The sequence below is a fragment of the Quercus robur genome, chromosome 4 (assembly GCF_932294415.1).
Source record: "Quercus robur chromosome 4, dhQueRobu3.1, whole genome shotgun sequence".
Classification (NCBI taxonomy): Eukaryota; Viridiplantae; Streptophyta; class Magnoliopsida; order Fagales; family Fagaceae; genus Quercus; species Quercus robur.
Genome location: NC_065537.1, coordinates 80401161 through 80416265, shown reverse-complemented (window position 1 = coordinate 80416265; position 15105 = coordinate 80401161). Strand labels below are relative to the sequence as shown.

General features: G+C 31.0%; 2 protein-coding genes across 12 annotated transcripts in view; one reads left to right on the top strand and one right to left on the bottom strand.

The window, feature by feature from the left end:
- LOC126724277 (putative disease resistance protein RGA4) overlaps nt 1-15105 on the top strand; it is a 103520-nt gene that overhangs the window by 27266 nt on the left and 61149 nt on the right. The gene's annotated exons all lie outside the window — the stretch shown is intronic.
- LOC126724302 (pleiotropic drug resistance protein 1-like) lies at nt 1174-14612 on the bottom strand. Of its 11 annotated transcripts, XR_007654894.1 has the most exons (10): nt 14387-14612; nt 13360-13430; nt 7942-7998; nt 7085-7167; nt 4734-4837; nt 3874-4139; nt 3212-3288; nt 2781-2878; nt 2298-2517; nt 1174-1409 (listed from the first exon to the last, which is right to left on the bottom strand). XR_007654894.1 is itself a non-coding variant. In XM_050428910.1 (5 exons), exons 1-4 carry the CDS (start codon nt 5704-5706, stop codon nt 2825-2827), a joined length of 327 nt encoding a protein of 108 aa, XP_050284867.1. In that variant the 5' UTR covers nt 5707-5973; the 3' UTR covers nt 1174-1409; nt 2781-2824. The 11 variants fall into 11 exon arrangements, 3 of the variants coding, with proteins under 3 accessions (XP_050284867.1, XP_050284868.1, XP_050284866.1); XR_007654892.1 differs by lacking the exon at nt 2298-2517; XR_007654899.1 differs by lacking the exons at nt 2298-2517; nt 7085-7167; nt 7942-7998; nt 13360-13430; nt 14387-14612 and adding an exon at nt 5615-5959.

Genomic DNA, 15105 nt, shown 5'->3' with positions numbered 1-15105 from the left:
TCGAGTTCTACTTAACAATACACTTGGAATTTGATTTTAAGGATATCAAACCTATTAACCAACTTAAACATTTCAAAGTCAATTGAGCATCTGCTTACGCTCGAGAATGGTCAATAGTAGTGGTATTATTGATATTAGCTTGGGTTATTAAACATACAAGAGAGAGAGAGAGAGAGAGAGAGAGAGAGAGAGAGAGAGAGAGTATTAATGTCCACGTTACTTATTACATCATATCAACCCAACTACCCTTCTTTGCAACCAATCATTAAGCTGAATTAGATACCTTAAAGCTTTAATTCATTCTTTTGATGAATTAGTTGATTTATCACTCAAGAATCATATACAATCAGTTCAAAACAATATAAAAACACCAAAAAGAGAAAATACAAAATTGCACATATACAAAGCTACGCACCAGGCTAGAGATGGTAGCAAATCAAGACACCAAAGGAAGGAAAAAAAAAAAGGATTTGTACAACAAAAACACAGCTCTAAATTGTGAGATACACTTTCAAAACTACAACTATACAAAAATTCAATTCTTTAAAGGGTATGAAACAACACAATACTGAACACCACAAAAAAATTCCATCACTTATTCATTTGAAATTAGAATTCCCCATAGATAGTAAACTATCATGTTGCAAAGGTACATGCGCAAGATTTTAAAACTTTATTTCAATTTAACAAAAAAAGAAAAAAAGAAAAAAAAAAGACCATGTTATAAGAGTAAAATCATGTTGCTAAGGTACATGCACAAAATTTTAAAAATATATTTCACATTTGACAAAAACAAAAATAAATCCCAATGAATGGTGACTTTCATTTTAACCACATGTAGATGAAAGTATGAGTTAACAACACAATATTTTTGCATGGAGAAAAATAATTAACTAATTGTTTGAGTTTGTTTGCTGTTTAGAAAGGTGGAAAGGAAAATGCAAAACAATATCCATTACTATTATATCCTTTAATAGTGATAGTTGCCAAACTGAATTTTATGGCATGTTTGGATCTAAAAAATTTTCAATTTCAAACACTTTTGAGAACAAAAGAAATCTAATACTCAAGCATGTTTCTTTCTTCCCCCTTTTGGGTTAAGTCGCCTTACATAAAATGATTAGATTTTAGATATCATTTCAAATTCATAATATTGCAAGTGTTTTTGGCTGGACAAAATCACCTAACAATTTTTCAAACAACTATTCTTAAAACCCTTATTTTAAATCCTCAAACCCAAATGCAAATTTAACATCCACAAGAATCATTTGTTCCATACAAAATAGTGAAAATACATTACAATAACGAAAACCACCAAGAAATGAACTCTCTACTTTCTCAAAAAGAGGCGCATACCCAATTCCCTCAATTTATTCAATTGAGTCATTGACTTAAGAATCACTGCATTCCTATACCATCATTAAACACCAAAAACAAATACATCAAAAACCACATTTTTATAAAAAATAAAAAACATAAATCAAAAGCAAGTGCCAATCTAAGCAATGTATGTGAACAATTTAGCAAAACATAAACTAATTACTGACCTTAATTATTTTTCAAATTTAATTAAACTCCTTCCCACATGGAATGATTGAAATGCCTCGACAAATTCAACAAAACAGTAAGGTTCATTTTGACATGCCCAATATTGCTTTTGGTCTTTGATGATGCCGAAAATATCACCAATAGGTCACACAGCACTCACGACTCAAAGCGAACCTGCACAACAAGAACAATCGAAAGAAAACCTTTAGAGAGCACCGGTGTGGTGTCGGCCAAACACTCTCCGAAGGTCAAGTTAGAATTCTTCTCACAACTCTATAGTGCTAGAGAGGGTAAATTATGCGTACCTTGATTTGCGAGGGTATTAGGGCTTTTATAGTAGTAGAGAGTCGGCTTTTCCTTCTTGGTGTCCAAGTCTTTTCCATATGGGACTCTACTTCAAGTCTCTCTGAGCGTGGTGAGCAAGGTTTTCCTTATAGGGGAGATCTATTTTCAGTGTGCGTGTCTTCTAGAATCACCCTTGTGCTCGGATTTCCATATTGGAATTCTAGGGCGTTTCTAGACAATGAGCGATAGAGATCTTAGATCATGGGCCCTTACTGTGCCCTTCGGCGATGGGCTTTCGAAGAGTGTTGGATCATCTTTACACTGGCCCAACAGTTCCTATCCGTCAGGCCCATTAACATAGGCCCGTCAGGCTCATATTTTATCATCTTCAGTCTTTATGTGATGTCACCTATAAACATTTTATTATGCATATGGATTAATGAGAGTCTCCATGTGATGCTCACCTTTCAGAGATCAAGCATCTCTATTGGAACATATTAAACAGAAAAACCTATATCTACACCTGCTTCTTGAAAGAAGTTAGCCACACTTTTCCTTGCAAGACATTTAAAGCCCATGGATTCAAAAAATCAAGCTCGAGTTTGCAGGGACCTTGGTTCACAATTTGGCCATCAGAGGGGAGAATAATATCATCAAAAAGATCAAAGTCTCTTGTACTGTTGGCTGAAGGAGGTGAGATGACAGGAGTTCAATGAAGATTGTGAATACATTATTTAAGCAAATTCACTATTTGAAAAGTTGTCAAGCAATCCAAATCAATAGATATCTCATCCATAAACAGAGCTTTTACTGGTCCAACCAGCATCTCAACTTTCACTTTTTTTTTTTTTTTGAGCAAGAGATCTCGTCTTTCATTTAAGTATCAAAGACATAATTATTTCAATTAACAAAAGTTAAGGTAAATTGGTGTTCTTATTCTAGTTTACCTGCTATAACACACTTTCTTTGTCCTTCTGAGGTTGAGATACCCCTATAACATTTGATCTCCAACCACGGTAACAGTGTACACTTCAAATCCCAATACCTGTAATGAAGTGAACTCAAATAAATGATAAATCAGGCAAAACTATTATGGAACTTTGATACTCCATGCTAATGTTGCCTTTAGAAAATAATCTATAATGTTGCTAGCTTGCCTCTTGGCCTTAAGTTAATGCTCCCTTAAAATAGTAGAAGCCAAAATAAAACCACATAACTTGTCAACCGCAACGAATGTGACTTCTCTAGACCAGAAAAGGTGAGTCTGTATATTAAATCTTACTTTGAGCGTAGGCTTTGATAAAAACACAATTTGAGCTAGACTATCTATCATTTATTGAGGTAGAGAATAAGTCATTCACAACAACTTCTTTCTTACCTTCATGAAGATATCAATATCTAGATAAGGCATAATATTGGCTGCTTTCTCTCTTCTAGACAACTTTGCTTGCATCTCTGCAAATTTACAAAATAGTATGCATGTGAGTCTTGTATTACAAAAACTAATTATGTGGAGTACACCAACCATAATACTGTGAAACATTACAGTTGACAACAATATTAAAAAATTCAAGTACTCTAACGGAATTTGAAATAGAGAATTCTTGTTTGGAATTCACATCCTTTCTCATAGTGTGGAAATTCATAAAAATTACCAAAATTTAATAGTTAAACCAAATTTTATTTTTGGTACTCTAACATCAAAGCATCGAATATTCTTTTATAGGCCAAAAATACAAACAAATAAATCACATCCTAACTTTTTTAGCTTATTAGGATGATTAAGTTACTCAAGTATGACTTAAAAAAAAAAAAAAAAAAAAAAAAAAACCTCAAGTATGAATTTTATATACTAATAACACCAACAAAGATACTCTTGACAAATAAATCATATTCACTCATTTGTTACACTCTGCTTGAATAGATTGTAACATTGACTTCCTTAATTTCTTGTTCCAATTCCACGCCATTTCTCACATTGCAAAAATGCATAAAACTAATGAATTTCAGCGTTTTAACCAACAATGTCTAGTAACTGACCAACCAATTTTGCCTATGAATCATGGGCCAGGAAAATGGATAGTAACTGCACGGCTGATATAAAGCTTCTAAGATAATAGATTATGGATGAATCTTGCAACTCAATGTGTCAACTTCGAGGAATTGGGTTAAGACACGCATGTTCTCAAGTTCAATAAACTTGCGCCAAGATGCAGATATGATTGGCTCCCATAGGTGCTTGTAAAAGTACTCTTGTCTTTATGGCTGTATGCTTTTCCATTTTGTATTTATAATTTGCCCTTAGCCTGATAAAGAAACAATAAGATTAGAAATGATTAAGACCATATGTTAAGGTGCAGCCTGGTTTCTCACTTTTTAAAAATAAAATGCTATTAAGTTTTTGCCAGAGCAAAGGAACACTAAAACCAAGAAAGTTATACCTTTTTCTTTCAATTTGTACTCAAAAGAACACATAATTAAGAAGACATAACTTATTGAAGGTGATGCACTACAATGTAATTAACCATGATTAATTACAATTACAGAGAATTGTTAAAATTAGAGCTTGGAAATAAAAGTGGTACACATAAACTGAGACTGGAGCATCAAAATTGTATACATGAAGATGAAGTGCAACTCCAACACTTGTTATTCCAGACACAAGCTTCAATAAAATACATATTTTGCTTCTAAGCCAAAAGGGATTGCCAAAATAATCAAGAGTATAACCTGCAAGAAAGACACATATTTGCCAGTCTGCTAAAAAAAAAACGCAAACCTTCTCAAGTACCTCCAAAAAATAGTAAAATAGCCAAAATTCAAGATAGCTAAAAAGAAACTCAAAATTTAAGCAACCAAACAAAATTTAAGCAAATAAAAAGAGCCAAGAAAGAGTGTACCTTCCATGGAGACGGAGCAGCGGAGAGATTGAACTGCAGAGGAGAAGTTGAGGGATCGGTAATTGAACACAGGAGGAGGAGTGGAAGAAGAAGCATGGAAGGTTCTGTTGGAAAAATAGCATAGAGTGAATAAGAAATTGATGTGTTCTATATTCACTTGAAGATGTTATTATAAGTGATGAAAATCCTTGAGTCCCACATTGGAAATAATAGAAAATATGAGCTTTGGGTTGAATATTGGGTTGGGCTTTAGGCATGTGTGGACTAGGCCCATTTATCCATTTAATAATAATATTTTATTATTTTATTATTGAGTCAAAGTCTGTATACAGCAGTAATATCTAAAACAGTATTTCAGGTTCAAGAAACGTATAGTCTCATAGTCCCTCATTCATGAAATAAAAACTTTTCAGAGAAAACTCTCTGAGTGAGATTTTTGTTCATTCATTTGTGTCAAAGAGAGAGAAAGAGGCATTGAGTAGTTCATAGAGCACGACCTTGAGTGCTTCATCTTCGTGCTGTTTGATCATTTTATATTGGGAGGTAGACGTCCACGAGTCTCAAAGCACCACAGTAAAAGTGTGAGGGGTGAAATCTGCTTTAAGGAAATTGTGTAAAACACAAGACTTGATCTCAATTGTTCATCCTTTTATGCATTGTTCATCCTTTCAAGTATCTGGTCTGTGAGTCTTCAATTATTTGCAGATTTCTTATTATTTATATGCAGTATTTGTTTATTATTTTTGCCTATTAAATCTATCTGTGTTATTATTTAATTTTAGATTTGTATATTGTTCCTTTTGCTTTATCACAAAAATAAATTGTTGAAATATATCCAACAGGTTCTAGAAAGATACGGAGAAGAATAAAAAATCCTAGACCTAAGAGAAGAAGAAGCTCTGGAACTCCATTGGAGGTGTTGTTTATGGGCGAAGGGGAATTTTTTCTTTCTTGATACTGAAGTTGGCTTCATCTTCCTTCCTTCTTCTACTTCTTTTTTCTGGAAAAAATAAAAAAAGAGAGAACTCTAATCTAAAATTTAGCGAAAGTGAGAGGCTCGTTTTTGAGAGACACTAAGAGACGTTCTCTTTAGAATTGAGACAATAAGTTTTAAGAGTGATTGAGATTAATGTGAAAAAAGAAAAAACAAAAACGTGAAGGGCCAAGAGACAGAGAGTTGTTAAAGACTCATTCTAATTTATTGGGATAATGGTGTTTGACACCTAATTTGAGTTTATCTAAGATTAAGATATTATTATTATTGTGGGTCCGTGAGCTCAACTGGTAAAGTTTCTGATGGTTGTATAATAATAATATTATTATTATATATTTATATAGATAGTATTATATTTAGAGAAACATTAGAGAGAGAGGAGCTTGAAAGTCTACATAGAAGTGTCCAGGTGAAATGTTCTTGTTTAGGTTATTTTTGTGATCTTCTTGGTTTTTGTATTAGGTGTTAAAGTATTATTTATTTTGGCACAAAAATTTTAGAAATTTAGATAGGACACATGGCGGAAAATTGAGAATCCAATTAACTCACTTGACCAAAAAAAAAAAAAAAAGACACGTGGAGCAAAATTGAGAATTCAATTGAAATCTAATTGGATTTTCTTTCAGTTTCACCTATTATTATATATATAGACTAGGTTTTGTTAAAATCAAATTCCAAAACAAGGATATTTTGCTAAATAGTTTGAAAAGTGAGGTATTTTGCTACATAATTTTAAAATTAAGTGTATTTACCAATTTTGACCAAGTTATACCTAGTTTACATTTAGTATATTGTAGTTTTCGATAGTTTTTTCACTAAATATACAAAGAGCAAGCATCCACGGTTTAAATCATTTATTGGCATCTATTGAATTATAAGAAGGATAAATAAAAAAAAAAAGAGCAAAAAGCTTTTTGCCATAATAAACACTTATGCTCTTAGCTATTTATGTATGGAAAAATAAAATATATAAAGAAGCAATATTTTCTTGACCATCTACATATAGAGAGAATAAAATAATATTTAAATGATGAAGCGTGGTAAAAGAATAGAGAGTGTAACCTATTAAGGTATTTTTCATAAGTACACCAAACTATACAGAATCGGACGTAAATGCACTAAGAGGTCTATGGTATGGTTATAGTGTGTAGTGTTCTGGCATTGTAGACGTGTTGGTTTTGTTTTGGCTACCTGCTTATAAGAAAGCCCTCGCTCTTTTTCTTTCCAAACCAAGATGAAGAAAGATCATATGACAATAATTTGGATAAAAGATCATCCAATCCATTACTGTACAACTCAAATGAACAATAATAACCAATTCAATGACTACCAGAGTTTAAAGTTTACTGTTACATACCTTCTTTTTTTTCTTTTTCTTTTTTTCTTTTCTAGCAATGTTGATTGTGTAGCTCTGTCACAAAATAGATCTAGCTAAAAAATCTGCATGAATTTTTTTCCAGCAATGTTAATTGTGCAACTCTATCAGGTCTAGCAAAAAAATCTGCATGAATTTTGTATTTTTTTCTCCAAAACAAAAAAAAAAAAAACAAATTTAGTGAACACTTTGTCAACCAAAATTTAGGATTCGTTTAGTTGGAAGAGTGGAAAAGTGGGAAGATAGAAAATGGTAGGAGGATGAAAAAGTAGGAGCATAGAAAAAATTTTAATTTCCCTCCTTTTTGTTTGGTTGGGAGTGAAAAAGTTGAGAAATAGAAAAAGTGAGTTTGTATAAATTTACTCATATATCCTTGTTTAAAATGATGCTTAATTAAAGCCAAAAAAGTGACCAAAAAAAAAACACAAAAGAAAGCAAAAAAAAAAAAAAAAAAAAAAAGAAGAAGGAAAGGGGGCAATGTCCAGGAGGAAGAGAAAAAAAAAAAAAGAGGAAGAAGAGGAAACAACGTTCAAGAAAAATGAAAAATAAAAAAGTGAAGAAGAGCAATGTATGGACAAAGCTCATGTGCAAGTGCATAAGGGCATTTTTGTCCATTAAGCAGTCCTATTTTCTCCATTTAGTTTTCTCTCCATTTTGGGAAGAAAACTTTTTAGTGGGTCCGGAGAGAAAACACTTAAGCTCCACCATTTATTTTCCTTTCTCTTCACCCAACCAAACACACTCCAAAAAAAATTTCCTTCCAATTTTCTCTCCAAAGTTTTCTATCCACCCTATTTCACCTCCAAACAAACACACCCTTAAGGTTTATGGTTAAATACCTTCCTTTCCAGCAGTGTTGATTGTGCAGCTCTATCACAAAATGACTAGCAAAAAATCTGCATGAAAAAAAAAAAAAAACACTTTGTCAACCAAAATGTAATGAACCGTAAGAATAAATTTAATGACTACCAAAATTTAAGGTTTACTATTGCATATGTTCATTTTCAACTGTGTTGATTTGTGCAATTCTATCATAAAATGACTCTAGCGAAAAATCTGCATGAACAGAAAACAAATTCAGTGAATATATAGTGTGTACAAAGAGGATGTGCTACCAAAATTAAAGGTTTACATACCTTTTCAGTAGTATTGATTCACCAAATTGCTTTGAAAAAACAGTATGATTTAAATCATAAAAATAATTACTGTTTTATGAGACAAAGTCACCATCTTCATGATTTAATTACCACTATACTATTTTTCTTTATGAATATATGCCAATATACTATGAATTATGAATTTTCATAGAAAATTATTTTTATATTATTATTATCATGCCTTAATATGCTATAGCAAATCTCCAATCATTTTAACAGTCATAAGCTGGGTCAAAAAATTAAAATAATGACATAAATTAATATTTCAAACAACATAAGTGCAAAGAAACTTTAAACACACTTAAAGTATTATCCACTCTTCCTATTAAAAAAAGAGTATTATTCATTCTAATGATTTATTGACTAAATTTTCATGTATAACCATAAAATTTTAAAATCACGCATAACATAGTGTCACACTGATATTTTGTATCATCATGAATACCATTTGACTACAACTTTAAATTGTTGGCCTGTTTATATATTTGAAAAGTGAAGAAGTTCAGATTAATATTTTATTTACCAACTTATAAGTTTTAGTGCATATGAAGAATAAATAAATAAAATTCATAAATTGGGGGTATCAGCCTTACCATAAATTCTTTGGAGTGATCGAAATTGACTCTGTTTTTTTTTTTTGGTATGAAAAAAAAAAAGTTTAGGAAAAGGTGATTAGTGTGGCTTTCGTAGCCATAATAACTCCTAACTGCTTCCAGACTAAGAGCTCATTTTGATGAAATTTACTTTATTTCATGAAGTCTCTCTGGCCCATACATATCGAATATCGAGAATACAGTATTTCATCAATATAATTAGGAAACAGTAAGTCAAAGAAATACATCTGTATTTCATGGACAGAATTACGAAGCATGAACAATGGTATTTCATAAATCAAATTAAAAAAAAATCAAGATTTAGTACCATTGAACCGAACAGTATAAAACACAGATACAACAATAAATTAATAATAGTGTTTTCTCAAACAGAATCACTGAAAAATATGATATGAATGAGGCCCTCATACTAACTGAAGGAAATTTATACAGCAAAAGAAATGAAACATAGCTCCCATAGTTGTTCAAGTAATTTATAGAAAAAAATCACTGTAATAGTGAATTAAGAAGTTATTCTTCTAGTTTTATGTCCTGTACTTTTAAGATCATGGAGAACACATGCTTGTGACACAGGTGTGGAAACTCAATCTCAATGCACCAACTCTCACTAAAGTTCAAATTGCTACTCAATCTATCAACCAAATCCAAAGAACTAGCTTAAATTGTGCAAGTGTTTCTGCCTCTTCTTCACATATCACACAATTGTGTTTGAAACAATCTTCCTCATGGAAAGTGTTAGCTCGAGTAGGAAGGATATTATTATTATGGCAGCATTGATATAGATATATTTCACAAAATTTTAAAAAATATTTTAATTAAGTTTTTTTAATTTAGATTAGTTGTTTATTATTTTTTATCAAAATTATTATCTAAATAATATTAGTTTGCAATTAGTTTTCCTTTTCTAGTCTTTTGGAAATTTATTATTAAAACTGTTTGCCAACAAACATATTAGACTTTTACTTAAGGGCAAAACTTAGGTACAATACCTTAGGTTCCCTACTTAAAATTTTGACACCTGTTCAATTTAATAAACCAAGTAAACGACGTTAAAACTAAAATATTTTTTTTTTTTTTTTTTTTTTTTTTTTTTTTTTTTTTTTAAATTTCCTTCTTCCTTCCTTTTCCTGTACTGCAAATGGCTTCTCTTCCAAACCCAAAACCTTTCTCTTCCAAACCACCCATGACCCTTCTCTTCCAAACCCAAAACCCAAAAAAGAAAAAAAAAAAAAAAGAATATCTCATCTCTCTCTCTCTCTCTCTCTCTCTCTCACACTCTTGTTGTGTGTGTGTGTATGTGTATCTGTTTCCTTTCTTCTTTTTTGATCTATGATTCTTTCTCTCTCTCTCTCTCTCTGGACAAAATAATGAAAGAGGCTGTGACGATGGCTTTGTTGATGTTAAGAGTGTGGAAGTTTCGGGTATAGCTGAAAAGGGTCCGTTTTTTGGTTTGAAACCCAGTAGATCTAGCTTTTATTTTTTGATCTTTCCTATTTGGTTAATAAGAAAATGAGGGAGAAGGGTCCCTTTTTTGGTTTGAAACCTAATAGAAAATGAGGCAATTGAAGATTTGAAGCCATGGGTTCTCTTGCAGTTGGAGTATAGGAAAAAAAAGGATGAACGAAAAAAGAAAAAAAGAAAGAATTTTTAGTTTTAACGTCCTTTGTGTTGGAAGGTTAAATTGGACAGATGTCAAAATGTTAAGTAGAGAACGTAAGGTACTGTACCTAAGTTTTACCCTTTACTTAATAACTAGCGTTTAACCCGCGCAATGCGCGGAATCATTTTATGAGGTAGGAAAAAATCAACTTAATATATTATACTTAATGTGATGGTAAAATATGGAAGGGGGGTGGATGGTTAGTTGTTCAGATAATGATGCTAATGTGCAAGTGTTCTTCTAAAAGACAAACATAACCTGACATCAACACATGATTTGGAAAAAATGTTAATTGAAATCTCATAAGTTATAATTAATTGGTTCAAGGTTTTTTTAAAGGCTATGGGTTCGAGAGAATATAGTTATTGAAGTATGAAATAAGTAGAAGAGAAATTTGGCTAATAAAATCATTCTATAAAGAAAAAATTTGTTGCGAAGTGTATAAGATACGTTAGTTATCAAAATGTTTGTTTATTATTTTAAAATGCAGTAATTAACCCCAAAAATTCCATAATTCCATTTGCAAAAAAATTATTATTACTATACATTCTAAAGTATGCATGTTGAAATTTGGTTAGGAACACATAGATTTGCATGATCAATAAAGATTTTCCTCTTGTATTAAAAGTTGTCCTAACAACATTTATTTTAAACTTAATATTTTCCCTTGATATCTCTATCACATAGGATTAAAAATTCTTAAGTTAGCTAGCGTTCATTATTCCTAGAATTGGTCCAATATTTTCCAACAGCTTCACTCTCAATCATCACAACCCAAATTACACATCTAATCTATGTCACAATTACTTGGAGCCAAACAAATTAACCTTTAATGAAATATAATCGCAATCATGTTGAAATAGTCTTTGAAGGCAAGAATTATGAAATAAAACTTGAACATAATTAAATCAATGAGTTTAGCATACATCAAGAGTGTCACATTTTTAATTTTTTATGCCATGCTAAACTCATATTCACCACCAACACCACTGCAATGTTTTTGCATAGGTGCAGCATAAAATCTTGTACCTTGAAAAATTACAAAATCCAGTACTAAATCTCCATATCATATCATGTTTTTTATTTTAATTTTTTTTTTTTTTTTGCATTCTATTAGAAGTAGAGAGAGACTCAACATATCTTGTCATATGCAGAAGAATTGCACAATAAAAAATACAAATAATTTTTACCTTTAACCTTACAAATAATTAAAAAAAAATTTATTAATCAAATGTATTATACTATCTACAAAGGAAAAAAAAGAAAAAAAAATGACTAATTTCACATCTCTTGTAAATTCCAAATGCTTATTAAGCTTGCATGGTTTCAATATAGAAATCCAAATGTTCAAAGGTTCTACACATTCATTTTGTCACATTTTTAACCCATGGTACTAACAAAAAATAGAAAATACCAGACATAGAATTTCATAAATTTAAAAGATCACAAAAATAATACATATAGAATTTCATAGATTTGATAGAGTGTGTATATACATATAGGTTGAAAGAAAGACACATTTTTAACTCCAACCAACATTTCTTGTGATTTGTGACTCCTGTATAACTACCACCTGCCATTTGTCAATATTTATCTATAAGCTGATTTGACAGAAAATACAAAACAATAATATTAGTTAGAATGCCACAAGAATGTAATATCAAAAGGTAATATCATAAATGTTTCTACAATAAAAAGCAATAATCGAAGAAAATGTTCCTTCCACAGCACTTCAAAACCTTTGTGCACATAAGTAATCATAAGCTAGAGGAGCCTGTAGCTGCCAATTCAGAAGAAAGGTGGAAGAGTTTCAAAATCAGACTCAACAATTTCTATAGATTCAAAATAAAAAACATATAGCTTCACTCCTAACTCCTAAACAAGTTCACAAATAATATCAAAATAAGCATGATGTCTATTTCCTAATAATGAAGACTTTACAGTCATCAATCAAATACAATTAGATCATGGTAATTATGGTAAGAAGTGTTTTCGTAATAGTACTATTTGGTGTTTGGGCTGAAACACACAACAGTTGTTTAGGCAGTGTCTGTTGGCGGCACTGTCCTGTTTCCTCATTGGGTGAACCTGAGTTCATATCTCTCCCCTCCCTCACTTGAAAAGAAAAAAAAAGAAATCCGAACTTCATGTCTACAACTTCCTAAACTCACTTGAAAAGAAAAAAAAAGAAATCCGAACTTCATGTCTACAACTTCCTAAACTATTAAACCATGGCTAGAGTTTGGACTGTAATTTACTTCTTATCAATTATTATATTACTGTTTGAACTTAACAGAATTTGTATTGCTTTTTATATTTCTTTGGATTGGTTGGTCAAAATATTTTGATACCATTTGATTTCTTGCTTATTACACTTTCCTTCTTTTTTTTTTTTTTTTTTGCATCCTATTGATCTTAAGGTTCATTTTTTTTAATAGGAGACTCATTAACTGCCAGTCTGTACTTGCTGTCATCCTAGCAAAAACAGGAGTTTCAGCCCGTTTTACTTATTATTGAATATGAACCAATGACTTACTGCTTACTATTCAAGGGGAGACGGAGCGCTAAAAAAGAGAAAGCATTATCACTATTTGAAACTGTTTTCCATCCTACCTGATCTACTATTTTTGAAGAGTGATTAAAATTGTAACACAGAGTTTAACAAAATCGTCACACTAAACTTCAGATTTGGCTAATAAAATCAATCTGTAAAGAAAAAGCTTGCTAAAACATGCAAAATCTAAATGGACAAACACAAATATACTAAATGGACAAAATCTAATACGAAGTATGAGATTAGTAGAAGGGAAATCAGACCATCCTAACCTATCAGTTTGTTCCAGCAACTCTTCTTGGAAATTACCCAAGTGTTGTAATTGACAAAGATCTCAACAAATCTGTAATTTCAATAGAATTACAGGGTCAGAATTAAGCTTTTAGATTTGACTATTCAAATCAAGGGTGACACTCCCAATATCTTCAAAACAAAAGGCAAATATGATAAATTAGGTTTACAAATTAGGTATGAAATATTAAATTATATGCAATAAAATTCTTGGTAAATTAACTTAATAACTAAATAGAATAGACAGAAAATAACATAAGAAAGGCAGAATTTTTTAATAATAAACAGATTTTGCAAATTAACAAAACAAAACTCACAAACATAATAATAAATGATGCTAAATACATTCATAACTGATTGTGCATGATGTGTGGAGAGCAAGACTTCATCTTTTTCTAATTGTCTTTCTCTGAATTAGAAGGTGAAATCCAAAATCAAAATTACCCAAATATGCAAATTCGATTCCCATCCAAAATTCCCCAAACAAAACTATTCCTAACCAAAAAACCTAAATCATAACCGACTGAACCATAATACCCACATGTAAATCATAATTAATGCCTAAATTTCAAAAATAAAAAACATAACATAACTCTGTCTCTACTTTTCAACAACAACCATCATATAAGGATTGAAAATAAAAAGAAATAAGGAAGAAAAGGGGAAAACATATGAAGTAAAATTCAGAGAATGAAATTGAAACGCTTGATGTTTTAAAGTCACAACCTTTCCAAAATTTTATTTTGTTAAGATTAGAAACGGAAGTACAAAATTAAGATCAATTTTTTTAGTGATTTCTGTAATCCAAAATAGGAAAAAAAAAAAAAAAAAAAACAAAAAGCAAAAGAAAATATCGGAAAATTTAGAAAACAAACATTCTGATGGAAACCCAAAAACCCGAAACAAAAAGGAATCAAAACCAAAATCAAATCTAAACCTATCCAACAAAAAAACTCAATATAAAGTAATATTTCATATCGAAATCTTAAAAAATTGAGAAAAATGTACCGGAGCCAGTTCGATGATCTGATGGTGGCAGATAGATAGCCTAACGATGTTGAAGCCCATAAATTTTTCTTTCACTATGCATGTGCTTGTAGTTGTGGTGCTCTAGTCTAGCGATTGACGGCTTCTAAACACAGTTTCCCCTTTGTATCCTGCGTTTTTTTTTTAGGAGTATTGCAAGCCTTTAAACTGTATTTTAGCGTGGCAGAGTTTTGAAAGGCCAAACATTGTACCGTGCGAGTGTTTTACTTAAAAGTTGTGTATGTGTCAGCATTTTAAGAGGATCGTTTTTCCTATTTGTTAATTCCTCCTTAGAGGTAGGAATCCACTTTCTCTCAATTTCTGCTATTATATATAAAATAAAATATACAGATGGCTACGCACCAATTTCAAAAGTGATATATGGATAATTACATGGAATGGATTTTTCTTTTTCTTTTTAATTGAATGATCTTGAATTTGACTTATTGCCTAAAAATTTCAAGCTCAAATTTCCAAAAAAAAAGAAAAAAGAAAAGAAAAAAGAGGAGAGATTGACAGTTGAACTCTTTTTTTTTCAGTGCCAATTTCATGAAATCGACCACAAATCAGGAAATCACTTTATTTATACATGAGACAATGTCTAATGAGCTTGAAATACCATGCACTTAATTGATAATTTCATATAATTTTTTCACACTTTTTTTTTCTCTCTAATGAACTTGAAATCAGCAATAAAAAAT

Bases quoted from the DNA above. Each gene is read 5' to 3' on its own strand.
- LOC126724302 (XM_050428909.1), bottom strand. From the start codon at position 5,706: ATGAAGCCAACTTCAGTATCAAGAAAGAAAAAATTCCCCTTCGCCCAT. The intron at 4,838-5,614 runs GTCTAGGATTTT...TTTTTCCAACAG, and splicing joins AGAGCTTCTTCTTCTCTTAG to AACCTTCCATGCTTCTTCTT. The intron at 4,564-4,733 runs GTACACTCTTTC...TCTTTCTTGCAG, and splicing joins CTGCTCCGTCTCCATGGAAG to GTTATACTCTTGATTATTTT.